Here is a 19,475-nt window from a genome sequence, read left to right as displayed (position 1 = left end):
CTACAGAGAAAGTACGTAGAGTACAATGTCCCATTTATGAATCCTACAGAATTAAAGCTAGTATAAAGTGACTTGAGAAAGAACAATAGTTATGTGGGGACACCGTGAACCAGGGAAAGGGAAGGAGGAATTCCAGGGGGAAATGCTGGAAATTTCAGGGAGAATTGATGCACTCACTGTCAATAATGTTGATTGTGACACCTGTGTTTATCATATCACACACTCCGTATGTGGGCCGTTCATCTTGTGTCGCATATACACACCAAACTTATTATAGGTAATAACGAAGGTGATTCTGGAGGGACGCAGAGAGAGTGAATGTTAAAAACATGAAAATACACCTACACGATACTGATTTTCTCTGTATTTAAGGTAAAGTATAAAATAAGCAAAATAAATCCATCCCCATTACAGGAGGGGTTCCACATTCCTCATAGCCTGACACTCTGTCCTACAGAAGGTTCAGGGTGGGGGGCAGAAGCTCCTGTGGGGGAAGCACTGACCTAGATCCTGGGGCCAATCTCACCCCACATGTGCTCATGGACACCTTACAAACCCAAGCATACCCACTGGAAGGTTATGTAATAAAAAACTTTTTTTTTTTTTTTCAAAATAGTCATTAGCACTAAATCAAAGGCATTCACAACTGCTTGAGTCACTGCATCTCTGTCAGAATAGATCCCCAAGCTGAATATATAGCCAGAGGACATGCAAATAGGGCCTTCCCTCTGCTGATTTAACCAGCACAGCCACGACCCTGCAGCTGGGAGTGGAGTCCCAGGCTCGGGATACTCAGGTGTTCATTCAGTGATCAGGACAGAATACAGACAACTCACCATGGAATTTGTGCTTGGCTGGGTTTTCCTTGTTGCTCTTTTAAAAGGTAATTCATGGTAAACAAGAGATGTTGAGGACGTGAGTGGATAAGAGTGAAAGAAACCATGGATGTGTGACAGTTTCCTGACTAGGATGTCTTGTGTCTGCAGGTGTCCAGAGTGAGGTGCAGCTGGTGGAGTCTGGGAGAGACCTTGTGAAGCCTGGAGGGTCCCTGAGACTCTCTTGTGCAGCCTCTGGATTCACCTTCAGTAGCTATGGCATGAGCTGGGTCCGCCAGGCTGCGGGGAAGGGGCTGCAGTGGGTCGCAAGTATTGGCAGTAGTAGTACTTACACATACTATGCAGACTCTGTGAAAGGCCGATTCACCATCTCCAGAGACAATGGCAAGAACACGCTGTATCTGCAGATGAACAGCCTGAGAGCCGAGGACACAGCCGTGTATTACTGTGTGAAGGACACAGTGAGGGGCCTTCAGTGTGAGCCCAGACACAAACCTCACTGTGGGAGGCAGTATCTGGACCACTAGGGGGTGCACGCTACTCCTCAGGTCTGTCTTTAAGCCCAGGAGCAGATGCCAATGGAGGTTATGGGCGGGTTTCCTGTCAGGATCCAGGGATTCCTCTCCAGAGAACACTTTCCCTCAGGGCCCTCTCTACGCACATGATTCTGTGCTTACCTTTTCACTGTCTGACTTTGAAAATTTGTTCTATTCGGAAAAAAATTATACTAAAATGCACAAAATACAGAACCACTCACATTGTTTATTCCTGTCCTTAAATACCAATGAATCACAAATATCCTGATGCTCATCAACTGAGCCTTCACAGGAATCCCAGAAGCACTCAATATGCATCACAGGTCCCCTCAGCTCAATGTACAAACTTGATAAAAGATGCATAAAGTGCATGCTAGACATGAGGCCACAGAGGCATCAACAATCCAAAGTAAAAGAAGGAAGGGTCTTTGGGGTGGAGTGTCACTGTCTTAAACAGAGCTCAGAGCATCAATGTTACTGACAATATTGGAAAGCAGTGGAAACCCCACAAGGTGTTGTGTGGATGTGGAGCCTGGACATTACACATACTCACACACACACACACACACACACACACACACGTATAAAACCTTCATCACTTTCACCTAATTAGCATGGGTGGTCAGTCCTAATACAGAAATACACAGCACACAAGAAGACCACAAGAAGCAAGAAAAATCTAAAAGACACCACCTAACATTACACCTGAAGGAGCTAGAGAAAGTGCAATGACTGAACCCTAAATACAGCAGAAGGAAGGAAATTCTAGACTAGAGGAGAAATAAATGATATAAACCAAAAAACAACAGAACAGATTAAAAACAAAAAACAACAACATCTGGTTCGTTGGAAAAAAAATAAAATGAAATTGAGAAACCTCTGCCTAGATTTATCAAAAAGAAAAAAGAAAGCCCCAAGTAAATAAAATCAGAAATCAAAATGTTTCTCTGGGGAACAAACAGGGTTTTGGAGGGGTGGGGGTCAGGGGATGGGGTAACATGGGGACGGGCGATAAGGAGGGAACATGCTGGGAGGAGCAGTGGGAGTTACACACAAATAATGAATGGTTGAACATTACATCAAAAACGAATGATATATATAGGGTGGATAGCTGAACACAATTTAAAAAGGAATTTAAGCAGATATGTTGTGAGTATAAATAAATAAATAAAGCTAGAATTCTAAGAGGAACATTCCCCAATCCAAATCCTGAAATTATACTTAAAATTCTGTCTTAAACTAGGAGTGGCTGGGGGGAGGGTGGTAACTGGCTGATGGACATTAAGGAGGGCACTTGATGGAATGAGGACTCAGTGTCACATGCAACTGACGAATCAATAAATTCTAACTCTGAAACCAGTGATGCACTGTGTGTTAACTGAACTGAATTTAAATAAAAAATTTCAAAACATAAAACAAGAAATCAGTCTAATCTAGTGTGTCATTCAAAGTCCTTGTTTTGAAAAATGCCAGTGGAATTTTGATCAAGATGGCACTGAAAGTATAGATTGCTCTGGGAAGTATAGATATTTTAACAATGTTTATTCTTCCAATCCATGGGCATGGAATGTTTTTCATCATTCTGTGCTGGAACAAACAATCCTAAAATTTGTATGGAACCAGAAAATACCCTGAATTGCTCAGGAAATGTTGAAAAAGAAAAACAATGCTGGGGGCATCACGTTGCCTGATTTCAAGCTTTACTACAAAGCTGTTGTCACAAAGGCCTCATGGTACTGGCACAAACACAGACACACATACCAGTGGAACAGAGCAGAGAGCCCAGATATGGACCGGCAACTCAATGGTCAAATAATCTTCGACAAAGCAGTAAAAAAATAACCAGTGGAAAAAAGACAGTCTCTTCAATAAATGGTGTCAGGAAAATTGAACTGCCATGTGTAGAAGAATAAAACTTAACCATTCTCTTACACCATATACATAAACTCGAAATGGATAAAAGACCTCAACATGAGGCAGGACTCTACCAAAATTCTAGAGGAGAACATAGGCAGTAATTTCTTTGACATCAGTCACAACAACTTCTTTGAAGACATGTCACCAGAGGCATCTGGGTGACTCAGTAGGTTAAGTCCTCTGCCTTTGATTCAGGTCATGGTCCCCAGGTCTTCGGATCGAGCCCCGCATTGGGCTCTCTGCTCAGCGGGGAGCCTGCTTCCTCCTCTCTCTCTCTCTGCCTGCTTGTGATTTCTGTCTGTCAAATAAATAAAAACTAAATCTTAAAAAAAAAGGACATGTCTCCAAAGCAAAGGAAAAATAAGCAAAAATGAACTTTTGGGACTTCATCAAGATCACAAGCTTCTGCACAGCAAAGGAAACAGTCAACAAAACAAAGAGACAACCCACAGAACACAAGACGATATGTGCAAATGATGGTACAGACAAAGTGCTGATATCCAAGATCTGTAAAGAACTCCTCAAACTCAAAACACACAAAACAGATAATCATGTCAAAAAATGGGCAGAAGACATGAACAGACACTTCTTCAATGAAGACATACAAATGGCTCACAGACACATGAAAAAATGTTCATCATCACTAGCCATCAGGAAGACTCAAATCAAAACCACATTGAGATACCACCAGTCACCAGTTAGAATGTCAGAAATTAACAAAAAAGGAAACAACGTGTGTTGGAGAGGATATGGAGAAAGGGGAACCGTCTTACACTTCTGGTGGGAATGAAAGTTGGTGCAGCCACTCTGGAAAACGGTGTGGAGATTCCTTAAGAAACTGAAAATTGACCTTCCCTATGACCCTGAATTGCACTACTGGGTATTTACCCCAAAGATACAGATGTAGTGAAAAGAGGGGCTATCTCTACCCCAGTGTTTATAGCACCAATGGCCACAGTCAACAAACTGTGGAAAGAACCAAGATGACCTTCCACAGATGAATGGATAAGGAAGATGTGGTCCATATGCACTATGGAGTATTATGCCTCCATCAGAAAGGATGAATACCCAACTATTGTATCAACATGGACAAGAGTGGAGGAGATTATGCTGAGTGAAGTAAGTCAAGCAGAGAGACCCAATTATCACATGGTTTCCCTTAGTAGAGCGTAAGGAATTACATGGAGAACATCAGGAGATGGAGAGAAGAAGTAAGTTGGGGAAAATTGGAGGGGGAGACAAACCATGAGAGTCTTTGGACTCTGAGAAACAAACTGAGGGTTTTGGAGGGGAGGGGCTGAGAGGGTGGGTGAGTGTGGTGGTGGGTATTAAGGAGGGCATGTACTGCATGGAGCACTGGGTGTGGTGCATAAACAATGAATTCTGGAACACCACAATTTAAAAACTAAATAAAATTTGTTTTAAAATTACATGATTAAAAAAAAAAGTCCTTTATGGTTTGTCTCCCTCCCGATCCCATATCACCAAGAATATCATTGAACAGAAATTTATGGAGACAACCCATAGAAACAAAGACTTCACAGGTAACATGATGTCAATAAAAACGTATCTCTCAATAATCACTCTAACGTGAATGGCCTAAATGCGCCCATAAAATGGCACAGGGTTGCAGATTGGAAAAAACGACAGGACCCATCCATATGTTGTTGAACTTCTGGGACTCCATCAAGATCAAAAGCTTCTGAGCAGCAGAGTTCTTTATAGATCTTCTATACCAACCCTTTATCTGTAATGTCATTTCAAATATCTCCTCCCATTCCCTGGGTTTACTCTTAGTTTTGTTCACTACGATTACCAAGGAAATGCAGACAATTGTTAGAACATACTATGAATCATGATATGCCAACAAATTAGGCAGTCTGGAAGAAATGGATGCATTCTTGGAAACTAATAAACTACCAATACTGAAACAGGAGGAAGTAGAATATATGAACAGACACTCAGCCAGGAGGACACTGAAGCAGCAATCAAAAACAAGAGTCCAGGGCCAGATGGCTTCCAGGGGAATTCTGCCAAACACTCAAGGAAGAAATCATACCCATCCTACAAAGACTGTTTCAAAAAATGGAAGGAAAACTTCTGAAATCCTTCTGTGATGCCAGCATTACATTGATCTCAAGACCAGATAATGGCCCCAACAAAAAGAATTACAGACCAATGGATGCTGAACATGAATGCCAAAATACTCACAAAGGTACTAACCAAGAGGATGCAACAGTACATTCATTTTTTAATTCGCCATTTATTTCTTGGGTGTTTTTTGTGGGGGAGTCACTACTTTTTTTTAATACGTTTATTTTATTTTATTTTTTTCTGTGTTCCAAGATTCATTGTTTATGCACCATATCCAGTGCTCCATCCAATAGTACATTAAAAGGATTTTTCACCAGGACCAAGTGGGGTTTATTTCTGGTGTGTAAGGGTAGCTCAGTCTTTGCAAATCAACGTAAGAGATCACTTTAACAAAAGGAGAGAGAAGAACCTTTTAACCCTCTCAATTCAATAGGGAAAGCATTTGACAAAATACATCATCCTTTCCTGATTAAAATTCTTCAAATATAGGGATAGAAAGAACATACCTCAACAGAATAAAAACCATCTACAAATAGCTACAGGAAATATCATTCTTAATGTAGAAAAACTGAGAGCTTGCCCTAAGGTCAGGAACAGAACAGGGATGCCCACTTTTACCACTATTGTTCATCATAGTACTAGAAGTCCTAGCCACAGAAATCAGACAATAAAAAGAAATAAAATGCATTCAAGTTGGCATACAAGAAGTCAAACTCTCTCTCATTGCAGATGACATGATACTTTCTGTGGAAAACCAAAAAGACTCCACCCCAACATTGCTAGATTTTATATAGAAGGTGACCAACGTGGCAGGATGTTTAATTAATGCACAGAGATCAGTGGTACTTCTATACATTAAAATATGATTTAAGAAAGAGGAGATAATAAATTGATCCCATTCACAATTGCACCAAAACCATAAGACCTCTAGGAATAAATCTAACCAAAGAAGTAAAACATCTGTACTCTAGAAACTATGGAACCCTTATGAAACAAACTGAGGAAGACACAAAGAGATGGAGAAATATTCCATGCTCATGGAATGGAAGAATGAACAGTGTTAAAATGTCTATGCTGCCCAGAGCAATCTATATATTCAATGTAATCTCTATCAAAATACCATCAACATGTTTCACAGAGCTGGGAACAAACAACTCTATAATCTGTATGGAGCCAGAAAGGACCCCAGATCACAGGGGAGCCTGGTGGTGGGTATTAAGAAGGGCATGTATTGCATGGACCACTGGGTGTGATGCATAAACAATGAATCTTGGAACACTGAAAAAATAAAATAAAGCTTAAATAATAAAATAAAAAATAAATTAAAAAAAAGAAAACCAAAAGTGGGACCGTCACAATGCAAAGCTGAGATCATCAAGAAATCATGGTATTAGCAGAAAAACAGATACATAGATCAGTGGAACAGAATAGAGAGGCCAAAAATGGACCCTCAAGTATCTTCCTTTCTCTCATTAATAAATAAACAAATAAACAAACAAACAAATAAATAAAATCTTTGAATAATATAAAAATAAAATAGTCATGATTCTCAATGCAGTGCCACATGGTTAGGACTTAACACCCCAGCTGCTCTTCCTAGCTCATCTGCATCCACACCTCATGGGCAGCATGTCCAGGAACAATTGCCTCCCGTGTCCTGCCTCTGTGTGATAGTCCCGTGCTCCTCTACCTGGTTGGTTCAGAGGGTGCTGCTGGGTACTCATGAAGCATGGACAAGTGTCAGCTGGCATACTCTAGCACCTCCCATCCTAGGTAGGGAACAAGCCCAAGCTTGAGGATACCCATCTCCCATGTGCTCTTCCCCTGGTCTTCACCACCTGGCACCATCCATGTATTCCAATACCTGCTTCTGATGTGAATTTTCAGATGAAGGGAAATTTCATTAATTATTGACACTAAAAATAATTGGGAGCAAGTGTAGGCACAATATCAGATTTTAGCTGCATGGAAAGGGAACCATTGCTTTCACTCCCAGAAGACAGTGTAGGGGTTTATAAAATGTGTCAAAGCACAGAAGTGCTTTCCCTTCTTGGAATCAATCATCAGAAAGTTAATACCCAAATTTGCAAAGTGCTAGGTCACTGGGATAAGTTTAACTCTATGATCTTGGCAATAACTGTGAGATTAGAAGTACAATGATCTCCATTTCATGGATGAAGAAATTTCCCTAAATAACAACATCCATTCTAATCTCAGGTGTTGTGAGTTTCATTGTTTGCTAATGATTCCACCATTTTATTTTCATTGAGGCTTCCATGAGTGTGTATAGAAAGATCATGTATAAATGCTCCTTGTGGTTTTTGAAAACCCAGTGTCTGCATCAACTCTGTGAGTTTCTCCCTAGGATTGTCAGTGACTCCAAAATTCTGAGACAGGAAGAGTTGGTTTCCACCCTTCAGTATATTTAGGAATCTTGAAACTCAGGAACATTGCAGACCTCACTGAGAAAGATCAACTCTGACCTGGAAGTAGTTCAGGTAAACAGGAAAGTCCCATGGTGGGGAGCACAGGCCCAGACATGGGCTCACACTCACCTGCTGTGTGCTCTTGGACACTCACAAAGCCCCTCTCTGTTGCAGTGTGGATGTATCCACCCATAAAATGGTGATAAATGGATACCTACATCACATGTTATTCATAGAGAAAAAAAAGACATTGAGTATGTGAGTGGATAGTAATGAAAGAAACAGTGGGTGTGTGACAGATTCTTGACCAGGATGTCTTGGGCCTGCAGGTGTCCAGTGTGAAGTGCAGCTGGTGGAGTCTGGGGGAGAACTGGTGAAGCCTGGTGGGTCCCTGAGACTCTCCTGTGCAGCCTCTGGATTCACCTTCAGTAGTAATGCCTTGAGATGAGTCTTCCAGGCTCCAGGGAAGGGGCTGCAGTGGGTCTCACATATTAGCAGTGATGGAAGTAGCACAAGCTATGCAGACTCTGTGAAGGGCCAACTCACCAGCTACAGAGATGACACCAAGAACATGCTGTATCTGCAGAAGAACAGCCTGAAAACACTGTGTGAATGACAGAGTGAGGGAACATCAGTATGAGCTCAGACACAAACCTCTCTATAGAAGGGGATATGGACCAATAGCAGGTGCATCTTACAATTCTGTCTTTAAACGACATGAACAGACGTGGATGGAGGAAATGGGCAGGTTTCCTCTCAGGGTCTGGGGTTTTCTTTCCATGGAGTATTTTCTCCCAGGGAGCCTCTCTACACACATGATTCTGTGCTTCATCTTCACTCTCTGATGTAAGAAGTTAGGAAATCAACTATACTAACAAGTGCAAGTCTGTCATTTGCATGTATTTGTTCCTGTCCCTAAATATGAATGAATTACATATATCTACATGCACATATTCTGAACATTTTCAGGAGTCCCAGATGCACTCACTGTGTATCAAAGGACCCCCCAGCTCAATGTGCAAATTTTCTAGAAACAGCATAAAGTGCAACCTGGCCATGATGCTATAGAGGGAACAAAAAAATAAGGAAAGTGAAAAAAGACCAGTGATAGGGTCACTATCTGGAACTATGCTCACAGCATTAATATTATTGAAGCATGTGAAAGCAGAGAGAAACCCATGAGGACATTGTGTAAATGTGGAGTCTGAAGATCTGTCTCTCTCTCTTCTCTCTCTCTCTCTCTCTCTCACACACACACACACACACACGCATGCATGCATGTGCACTAACATGAGAGAGAGTCTAAAAATTTATCACTTTCATTCAGGGGAGCGTCTTGTGTAGAGGCAGTCTCCTACACTGACCAAGGAGGGAGAATCCAGGGATTCTTGTTAGGTTTCCCAAGTGTGGGGTGTGAGAAGAGGGAGGGATGAAGGTTAAGGTGCAAGCAGGCAATAATCATGGATAGGTTGTGATGACTACGTCCACTGAAAAATATGAGAACTTGGAGAACAAAAAAGAAAAATTGCCATTCTAAGTAGAAAACAGAATCCTTTGTAAATGAAAAGAATGTCACAGGGAAAAAGCACAAATTATAAAATGATAATAGAGATGGACTGAAGTCTTAACCAGTGTCTAAGAGGGAAGCTGTCCACTCCCCAAGGTCACCAACTGGCTCTGAAGTTCTTGTGTTCACTGTGTGCTTGCAGAGACCAGAAGCTTCTGCTGGATCCTTGAGAGTCCTCAGGTTGACATGCTGGTTGGGAGGAGGCTTCTACCTTCAGGGAACAACTAACGGATTTTTCCATTGCTGAGATCTGCTCAAAGTGTGTGACCTCTACCATCACAGGTTGAAACATAAGGACGATGTGGTATGAGGAAAAGGTGGGGCCTTAGGGAAGCATTTATGTCAGGAGTGTGCAGCCTCATGGTGAGATTAGTGCCCTTATACTCCAGGACTGGGAAAGCTCCCTGCACTGTGACCCCCTGTGAGGTGACAGGGAAAGGATGGACTAGGAGGTGGGTGCTCTCCAGACTTCAAAGCTGTCTGCCCCTGACCTGGGACTCCCCATAATACAGAACTGAGATAAATTAGTGTCTGCTATTTAAAACCACCCAGTCCATGTACATTGTTACAGCAGCTGGAGCAGACGAAGACATTCGTGACACATGAACCCAAGCACTGATGCTCTGGAGTTCCCCTGCTGCATTTGTTGTAAAAAGTACCTGATAAGGTCCTTCAATGAGGTTCAAGGGTGGATTTCCTACATGCTCCCTCCTGCAGATAGGACTACCCAGCTGGCTATCCTAGGACGTTGTGAAATAGACACAGTGGACACATAGGAGAACCTTTAGAAAAGGGAGACAGGGTTCCTGAGACTGTGGAACTTTATTTTTTTTTTAAGATTTTATTTATTTATTTGAGGGAGAATGAGTGAGAGAGAGCATGAGAGAGGAGAAGGTCAGAGGGAGAAGCAGACTCCCCAAGGAGCTGGGAGCCCGATGCGGGACTCGATCCTGGAAGTCCGGGATCATGACCTGAGCTGAAGGAAGCTGCTCAACCAACTGAGCCACCCAGGCACCCCAAGATGCTGGTTGTTTTTTTAACCTTTCCAGAAGTTGTGGATGTGACCACCCTGGGGGAATGGAGTCTGAGAATCACCTTACAAAGTTGCGTTATACTGATTGCCATGAGTTGTGCACCTGTCACTGAATGTTCTGTTGTTAACCCTTGTCCTGATTTGAAACCCACTTGCATCTGTGACTCTTCCTGGGGTCGAGATGGTAGGGTCCACGTGCTGTGCTCAATACTGGAAACACTCAAAGGCACCCACATTACCTGTAGACATTTTCACTCTTTAGTTGTCTGCAAACCTTTTTCTAATTGGTCTCTACACTAAACAGGGAATACTACCTACTATCCAGCCAGAGTTGTCGTTGGTAATGTCCACAACATCACAGGCTCCTGGGAGCCCCAAATGTCTGTTCCCTAGAATCCCACCTCCACCCACATAAACATAAGCACACCTGGTATACATTCTTCACTTTGATCAGTGATGGCAGCAGGTCTCTGTTCAGGTCCACACACACCCTGAGTGTCATGTACACTCATCAAGTCTATTGCCAATAACCACAGAGATGACTCTGGCAGAATGTAGAAATAAAGAAATATTAGAAACTGGAAAATGCAACTCCATGAACCATCATTCTCTCTTTATTTCAGGTAATCTCTAAAACAAGCAAAATCATCCTGTCCCCATTACAGGTGGGGCTCCACATTCCTCATGAGCCTGACACTCTGTCCTGCAGGTGGTCCATGGGTGAAGTACATCCTGTGGCAGGAGCACAGAACAGATCATGGGGTCGCTCTTACCCTGTACATGCTCTAGACTCCTCAAAAGCCATCTAAAATTCTAGGTATACACTCTCATCTCTTAATGGGGTCACATTAAATCTACACCTAAAGATTTTGTGCATTTGTAAAAAAAAAAGGTAGCACATGGAGGTTAACCCTGTGCTCTAGAAAAACATATAATAAAAATATTTTTTCCATAAGGCTGTCAATTCCACGAAATCAAATGCAATCACACCTGCTCTGGTGACTGCCCTCTCTGTTCATATAGGCCCCAAGATGAATATATACTGAGAGGACATGCAAATAGGGCCTTTGCTCTGCTCATTAAAGCAGCCCAACCCTAACCCTGCAGCTGGGAGAGGAGCCCCAGCCCCCATACTTCCAGGTGTTCCCATTCACTAATCAGGACAGGATAACGAAAACTCACCATGGAGTTTGTGCTTGGCTGGCTTTTCTTTGTTGCTCTTTTAAAAGGTAAATTTCAGAGAATTAGGGACCTTGAGTGTGAGACTGAATACGAGTGAGAGAAACACTGGATGTGTGACAGTTTCCTGACCAGGATGTCTTGTGTCTGCAGGTGTCAAGGGTGAGGTGCAGCTGGTGGAGTCTGGGGGAGACCTGGTGAAGCCTGGGTGGGTCTCTGAGATTCTCCTGTGCAGCCTCTGGATTGACCTTCAGTAGCTACTTCATGAACTGGGTCTGCCAGGCTCCAGGGAAGGGGCTGCACTGGGTCGCATGTGTTAGCAATGATGGAAGTAACACATACTACACAGACTCTGTGAGAGGCTGATTCACCATCTCCAGAGACAACGGCAAGAACACGCTGTATCTGCAGATGAACAGCCTGAGAGCTGAGGACACGGCTGTGTATTATTGTGCAATGGGCACAGTGAGAGGACATAAGTGTGAGCCAACAAACCTCACTGTAGGACAGGATCTGGACCACCAGGGGGCGGACGCCACTCACCAGTTCTGTCTTTAAGCCCCAGGAGCAGGCACAGCTGGAGGATATGGGCAAGTTTCCTGTCAGGGTCTTTGGCATTTATGCCTTCAAGCTTTTTCCCCAAGGGAGCCTCTCTGCACACATGATTCTGTGCTTCCTCTTGAATCTCTGACTTGGATATTTGGGAAAACAACTATACTAACATGCACAAAAGACAGTGTCACTTACACTGGCTTGTTCTGTCCCAAAATACTAAAGAATTATAAATATCTCCATGTATGTCATCTGAACCTTACAGGTGTCCCAGATACATTCTCTGTTCATCAGAGGACCACCCAGCTCATTGTCCGAGTTTGTTAGAAGCAGTGTAAAGTGCATGCTGGATATGAGCCTACAGAGGCATCAAAAATCCAAAGCAAGAGAATTAAGAGCCATGGTACTGTCTCTATTTTGAACAATACTCACAGTGTCAATGTTAATCACAGTGTGGGAAAGAGGAGGAAACCTGAACTAGGATGTTGTGTGCATACAGAGTTTGAAGATTACACACACACACACACACACACGAATATAAAACATTTTTACATTTTATTTTATTTTTTCACTGTTCCAAGATTCGTTGTTTATGCACCACACACAGTGCTCCATGCAATCCGTGCCCTCTGTAATACCCACCCACCAGGATCACAAAACCTCCCACCCCCCGCCCCTTCAAAACCCTCAGATTATTTTCAGAGTCCACAGTCTCTCATGGTTCGTCTCCCCTGCATATTCACCCAACTCCTTTCTCCTCTCTTTCACCCACTGTCCTCCGTGTTATTCCTTATGCTCCACAAGTAAGTGAAACCATGTAATAATTGACTCTCTCTGCTTAACTTATTTCATTCAGCATAATTCCTCCAGTATTGTCCATGCTAATACAAAAGTTGGGTATTCATCCTTTCTGAGGGAGGCATCATACTCCATAGTGTATATGGACCACATCTGCCTTATCCATTCATCTGTTGAAAGTCATCTTGGTTCTTTCCACAGTTTGTTGACCGTGGCCATTGCTGCTTTGAACATTGGGGTACAGAGGGCCCTTTTTTCACCACATCTGTATCTTTGGAGTAAATATTCAGTAGTGCTATTGGAGGTTCATATGGTAGCTCTATTTTTTTAATTTCTGAAGGAAATTCCACACTGTTTTCAAAGACAGTTGCACCAACGTGTATTCCCACAAACAGTGTAAGAGGGTTCCCCTTTCCCTACAAACTCTCCAACATTGTTGTTTCTTGCCTTGTCACTTTTATTTTATTTTATTTTTTCAGTGTTCTGAGATTCATTGTTTATGCCTTGTCACTTCTGCCATTCTAACTGGTGAAAGGTGGTATCTCAGTGTGGTTTTGATATGAATTTCCCTGATGGCTAATGAGAATGGACACTTTTTCATGTGCCTCTTGACTATTCATATGTCTCCTATGGAGAAGTGTCTGTTCATGGCTTCTGCCCATTTTTTGACATGATTATCTGTTTTTTGGGTGTTGAGTTTGAGATGTTCTTTTTAGGTCTTTGATCTCATCACTTTGTCTGTAGTATCATTTGTAAATATCTTCTCCCATCCCGTGGGTTCCCTCTTTGTTTCATTGACTGTTTCCTTTGTTATACAGAAGGTTTTTATCTTGACGAAGTCCCAAAAGATCATTTTTGCTTTTGTTTCCTTTGCCTTTGGAGGCATGTCTTGTAAGAAGTTGCTGTGGCCAATGTCGAAGAGGATAGAACAAGAGATGGTCTACTCTAGGATTCTGATGGATTCCTGTATCACATTGAGGTTTTTCATCCATTTTGAGTTTATATTTGTGTATGGTATAAGCAAATGGCCGAGTTTCATTTTTTCTGTATATAACTCTCCAATTTTCCCAGCACCATTTATTGAAGAGACCCTCTTTTTTTGCATTAGATATTTTTTCCTACTTTGTCAATTACTTGACATAGAGTTGAGGGTCCATTTCTGGGTTCTCTACTCTGTTCCACTGGTGTAAGTGTCAGTTTTTGTGCCAATACCATGCTGTCTTGGTGATTGCAGCTCTGTAATATAGCTAGAAATCAGGCAATGTGATGCCCCCAGCTTTGTTTCCCTTTTTCAACATTTTCTTCTTGATTTGGGATCTTTTCTGATTCTAGGCAAATTACAGAATTGTTTGTTCCAGCACTTTGAAAAACGACTATAGTATTTAGATCATTATGGAAATTAAAGGTTCTTCTTGGCAACATAGATATATTAACAATATTTATTCTTCCAAACCATGAGCATGAAATGTTTTTCCATCTTTTTGAGTCTTCCTCCATTTCTTTCATAAGTGTTCTGTAGTTTCTGGAGTACAGATCCTTTACCTCTTTGGTTAGGTTTATTCCAAGGTATCTTATTATTTTTTTTGCTATTGTAAATGGAATCAATTCTCTAATTACTTTTTCCACAGGTTCATTGTTAGTACATACAAAACAACTGATTTCTGTGTATTGGGTTTGTATCCTGCCACATTACTGAATTGCTGTATGAGTTCTAGTAATTTAAGGGTGGAGTCTTTTGGGTTTTCCACATAATGTAACATGCCTTCTGCAAAGAGAGTTTGACTTCTTCTTTGCCTATTTGAATACTTTTTATTTCTTTTTGTTGTCTGATTGCTGTTGCTTGAACTTCTAGTACAACAGTGAACAATAGTGGCTAAAGGGGTCAACCTTGTCATATTCCTGATCCTAAAGGAATGATATTCACTGTGGGATTTTCATAGATGGAATTTATGAATTTGAGGAATGTTCCCTCTATCCCTACACTCTGAAGAGTTTTAATCAGGAAAGGATGCTGTGTTTTATCAAATGCTCTTTTTGCATCATATGAGAGGACCATGTTGTTCTCTCTTCTCTTACTAATTTGTTCTATCATACTGACTGATTTGCAAATGTTGAACGGATGTTGCAGCTCAGGGAAAATCCCACCTGGTCATGATAGATGATCCTTTTCTTTTACTATCGTGTGCAATCATCTAGGATCTACTTGACACTTTTGACATCCATATTCATCAGGGATATTGGTCTGAAATGCTCCTAACTGATGGGGTCTTTGCCTGGTTTCGGGCTCAAGGTAATGCTGGCCTCATAGAATGAGTCTGGAAGTTTTCCATCTGTTTCTAATTTTTGAAAAAGATTCAGGAGAATAGGTATTATTTCTTCTTTGAATATTTGGTAGAATTCCCCCACAGAATCTAGCATGTCCTGGACTCCTGTTTTGGGGAGGTTCATGATCATTGAATGAATCTCATTACTGGTTATTCATCTGTGTAGATTGTTTATTTCTTTCTGTTCCAGTCTTGGAAGTTTATAGGTTCCCAGGAATGCATCCATTTCTTTTATATTGCTTCACTTGTTGACATATAGCTGTTGATAAAAATTCCTTATGATTGATTCTATTGCTTTGGTGTTAGTCATGATCTCTCAGTTTCATTCATAATTTAATAATTTGGGTCCTTTCTCTTTACTTTTGGATAAGTCTGGCCAGTGGCTTATTTATCTTATTAAGTCTTTAAAAGAACCAGCTTCTAGTTTCATTGACGTGTTCTACTGTATTTCTAGTTTCTCATTCATTGAATTCTCCTCTAATCTTAATTGTTTCCCTTCCAGTGCATAGGTTAGGCTTAATTTGTTGTTGATTCTCCACTTCCTTAAGGTCTAAACATAGTTAGTGTATTAAGGATTTTTTTTTTTTTTGAGGGAGGCTTGGATGGCTATATATCCCCCCCCCCCCCCCCGTAGGATTGCCTTTGCTGTATTCCATAGATTTTGGGCTGAAGTGTCTTCATTCTCATTGTTTTCCATGAAATGTTTAAGTTCTTCCTTGATTTCCTGGTTGACCCAAACATTCTTCAGCAGGATGTTCTTTAGCTTAAAAGTGTCTGAATTTCTCCCAAACTTTTTCTTGTGGTTGAGTTCCGTTTGAAAGCATTATGTTCTGAGAATATGCATGGAATAATCTCAGTCTTTTGGTGTCAGTTGAGACCTGATTTGTGACCCAGTATGTGGTCAATTCTGGAGAAGGTTCCATATGCACCCAAGAAGAATGAGTATTCTGTTGTTTGCGGGTGGAATGTTCTGTATGTATCGATGAGGTCCATCTGGACCAATGTGTCATTCAAAAGTTTTGTTTCTTTGTTGATTTTCTGCTTAGATGATGAGTCTGTTGCTGAGACTGGAGTATTAAGGTCTCCTACAATTAAGGTATTATTATCAATATCTCTCTTCTTTTTGACTAACAATTGGCTTATGTAGTTGACTGCTCCCATGTTGGGGGCATAGATATTTACATTTGTTAGATCTTCTTGGTGGACAGACCCTTCTAGCATGATATGGTGCCCTCTCTATCTCTGACTACTACTCTGATTTTAGCTTAAAATCTAATTTGTCTGATATGAGAATCACTATCCCAGCTTTCTTTTGAGGCCAGTTGGCATTCGAGGTGTTTCTCCATCCCTTCACTTTCAGTCTAGAGGTGTATTTAGGTTGAAAATGAGTCCCTTGTAGACAACATATGGATGGGTCCTGTCTTATCCAATCTGCAACTCTGTGCCATTTTATGGGAAAATTTAGGACATTCATGCTGAGAGTGCTTATCAAAAGATATGATTTTATTGTCATCATGTTGCCTGCGAGGGCCTTGTTTTTTTAGATTATCTCTGTAAATTTCTCTCAGGGTCGTTCTCTTTTTAAGGAACCGCCCTTAATATTTCTTGCAGGGCTGGCTTAGTGGTCACATATTATTTCAGTCTCTGTCAGTCTTGGAAGCTCCTTGCCTCTCCATCCATTCTAAATGAGATCCTTGCCAGATAAAGTATTCTTGGTTACATATTCTTCTCATTTAGTACCCTGAATATGTCTTGTCAACCCTTTCTGGTTTTCTAGGACTCTGTGAACAGGTCTGACATTATTCTGATGTTCCTCCCTCTGTATGTAAGGGATCTCTTTCCCCTAAATGCCCTTAAGATGGTTCCCTTGGTTTTAAGATTTGCGTTTTTTACTACTACACGCCAGGGCATTGGTTTATTCTCCTTGATCTTGGGAGGGTCCTCTATGCCTCTAGGACATGAGTGCTTTTTTCACCCAAAGATCAGGGAAATTCTCAGTTAGGACTTTTTCAAATATATCTTCTAGTCTTCTCTCTCTCTCCACCCCCAGAGGGATCCCAATAATTCTCACACGGTACATTTCTATAAAGGATTAGCACCTTTATTTCTCAAATTCTATTTTCATGAATTCTAAGCTGTTTTTTTCCAGGCCTCCTCCTGTTCCTTCCTTTCCATCAGTTTGTCTTCTACATCACTAATTAATTCTTCTGCCTCATTTACCCTAGCTCTTAGAGTATCTAGATTAGAATGGATCTCACTGACAGCATTTTTATGTTCTGCCAGATCATCTTGCACTTCTGCCTGAGAGAATCTATGTTGCCATTAATGGTTTCCTCCAGCCTAGCTGTTGTCTGCATAACTGTTACCCTGAAGTATATTTTTGACATCTTGCTTATATCCATATCCATTAGTTCTGTGGCAGAGGTCACAGTCTCTGAATTTTTCCTGTATAAGGAATCATCATCCTGATGAAGAGTGATTGAGGGAATGTACAAAGTCCAAATTATTGACCACAACCCAGGAAAGATGCACTTGTTTTATAGGGACCTTAAGGTCTTAGGACTCTTGTTCTTTCAGCCTGTCTTCTGGGGGAGGAACCTGAGGTGCAGTTACTCAGGCAACCCTGTTTGGGCAGAGTTGCCCTACACTCTATAGGGGAATGGGCTCAGTGAAAACCGGTTTGGGGATAATTTATCCTCTGAAAGTTTTTGATGGTGGCTTTCTGTGTCTCTTCTGAGAGTCAGAGCAGAAATGACCATATTCAGACTTCTGTCTCAGAACAAAGAGATCACAGTCTATTCTCCAGAAAGCCCTTCAGGTCACACTAACTCCATTTTGTCTGTGCTGCTAAAAATCACAAGATCCTGGGTTGTGCACCTCACAGCAGCACTCCCAGCCCTTGCTACACGGTCCAGGCATGTCTCTGCCCTTTGTGCTTCCAAAACCACCAGCTGCCCCCAGTTCACACATGTGCCACTGCAGCTCCATGTTTCAGAGAGGGGGTTGCTCTAAAGTCCTTTCTGCAAGGCTACTGGTCTGTGACTCTGTGCCCAGTCCCCTGCCTGGGAGACTTTTGCACTCTGGAGATGCATGGTCCTGGAGGATCCCTCCCCCTTCCATTTATCTTCCAGTATCTCCCCGCAGAATCATGACTCTCCACTTCATACCACAAAACTGGCCATCAGAGATATTCTGTTGGTATAGATCCTGATATATCTTCTTACATCCCAGGTTGATTTCGTGAGCATTCAGAATGACTTGTTATGTTTCCAGCTCAATTTGGGGGATCAGTTTAAATAAAGTCCCCTACTCTTTAACCATCTTGCCATCCTCTAGAATCAGCATTTTTAAAAACGATTATGTAGAGCACAAAATCCCATTATTACCTCAGCGCAGTAGAAGGCTGTGAAGTCTAGTCTCATCCTAGCCAATGTTGAGATTTATTTTCGGGGGACTCTCTGAACTTCGGGATACTGGGCACATGCCCTAAGCCCTAGCCCTTAGCCCCTAATCTCTAACCCCTAAATCTAACCCTATCTCTAACACTAACACTAACCTTAAGCATAACACTGCAGGAAATGAGTAAATAAGTAAATACTAATTCCCATGTGTGAATCTGAGTTCCGAAGAACATCCACATAATAAGAAAACCCTCCCGAGTCAGATATACTCCCACATTGATGCAAATGTTTGCCTCCACATCTACTTCAGCTTAGTTGTTGTTGTGGAAAGTGTATAAATAACACATCCTCTGAACACTACACCTTCAAGTCCAGGCTGGGAGCCAACTTTATTGAAATACCTGAAACTGGAAATTATCCCCACTCTAAAAACTGCTTCAAAAATAAAATTCTCCTATGTTCCTTGTCTGCAATGCTGCCAATAAATAAAGTGGACTGTGTACTCTGAGAAACAAACTGACGGTTTTGGAGGGGAGAGCAGTGGGAGTTGGGTGAGCCTAGTGGTGGGTACTAAGGAGGGCACGTATTGCATGGAGCACTGGGTTTGGTGCATAAACAATGAATCTTGGAACACTAAAAAAAAATAAATAAAACTGATGATTTTTGCTATGTGCAGCAACATGGATGTATTCCCAATGATAGATGCTGAGAAAAATGAGCCCTAAAAATAAAAGGACATACAGTAAAATTAACATTTATATATTCTAGAAAATTGAACCTAGTGTAAGATGACATGAGAAAGATCAATAGTT

General features: G+C 41.5%; 2 gene segments (V, D, J or C); both read left to right on the top strand.

Moving 5' to 3' along the window:
* LOC125104550 (immunoglobulin heavy variable 7-4-1-like) overlaps nucleotides 1-19,475 on the top strand; it is a 175,192-nt gene that overhangs the window by 111,569 nt on the left and 44,148 nt on the right.
* On the top strand, nucleotides 768-4,224 carry LOC125104233 (immunoglobulin heavy variable 3-21-like). The segment is given in 3 exon segments: nucleotides 768-883; nucleotides 987-1,285; nucleotides 4,197-4,224. Coding segments are annotated over 3 exon segments (348 nt in total).

Source organism: Lutra lutra, chromosome 7, assembly GCF_902655055.1.
Source record: "Lutra lutra chromosome 7, mLutLut1.2, whole genome shotgun sequence".
Taxonomy (NCBI): Eukaryota; Metazoa; Chordata; class Mammalia; order Carnivora; family Mustelidae; genus Lutra; species Lutra lutra.
The sequence above is the reverse complement of the archived record's forward strand: the minus strand, read 5'-3'. Positions and strand labels throughout refer to the sequence as shown.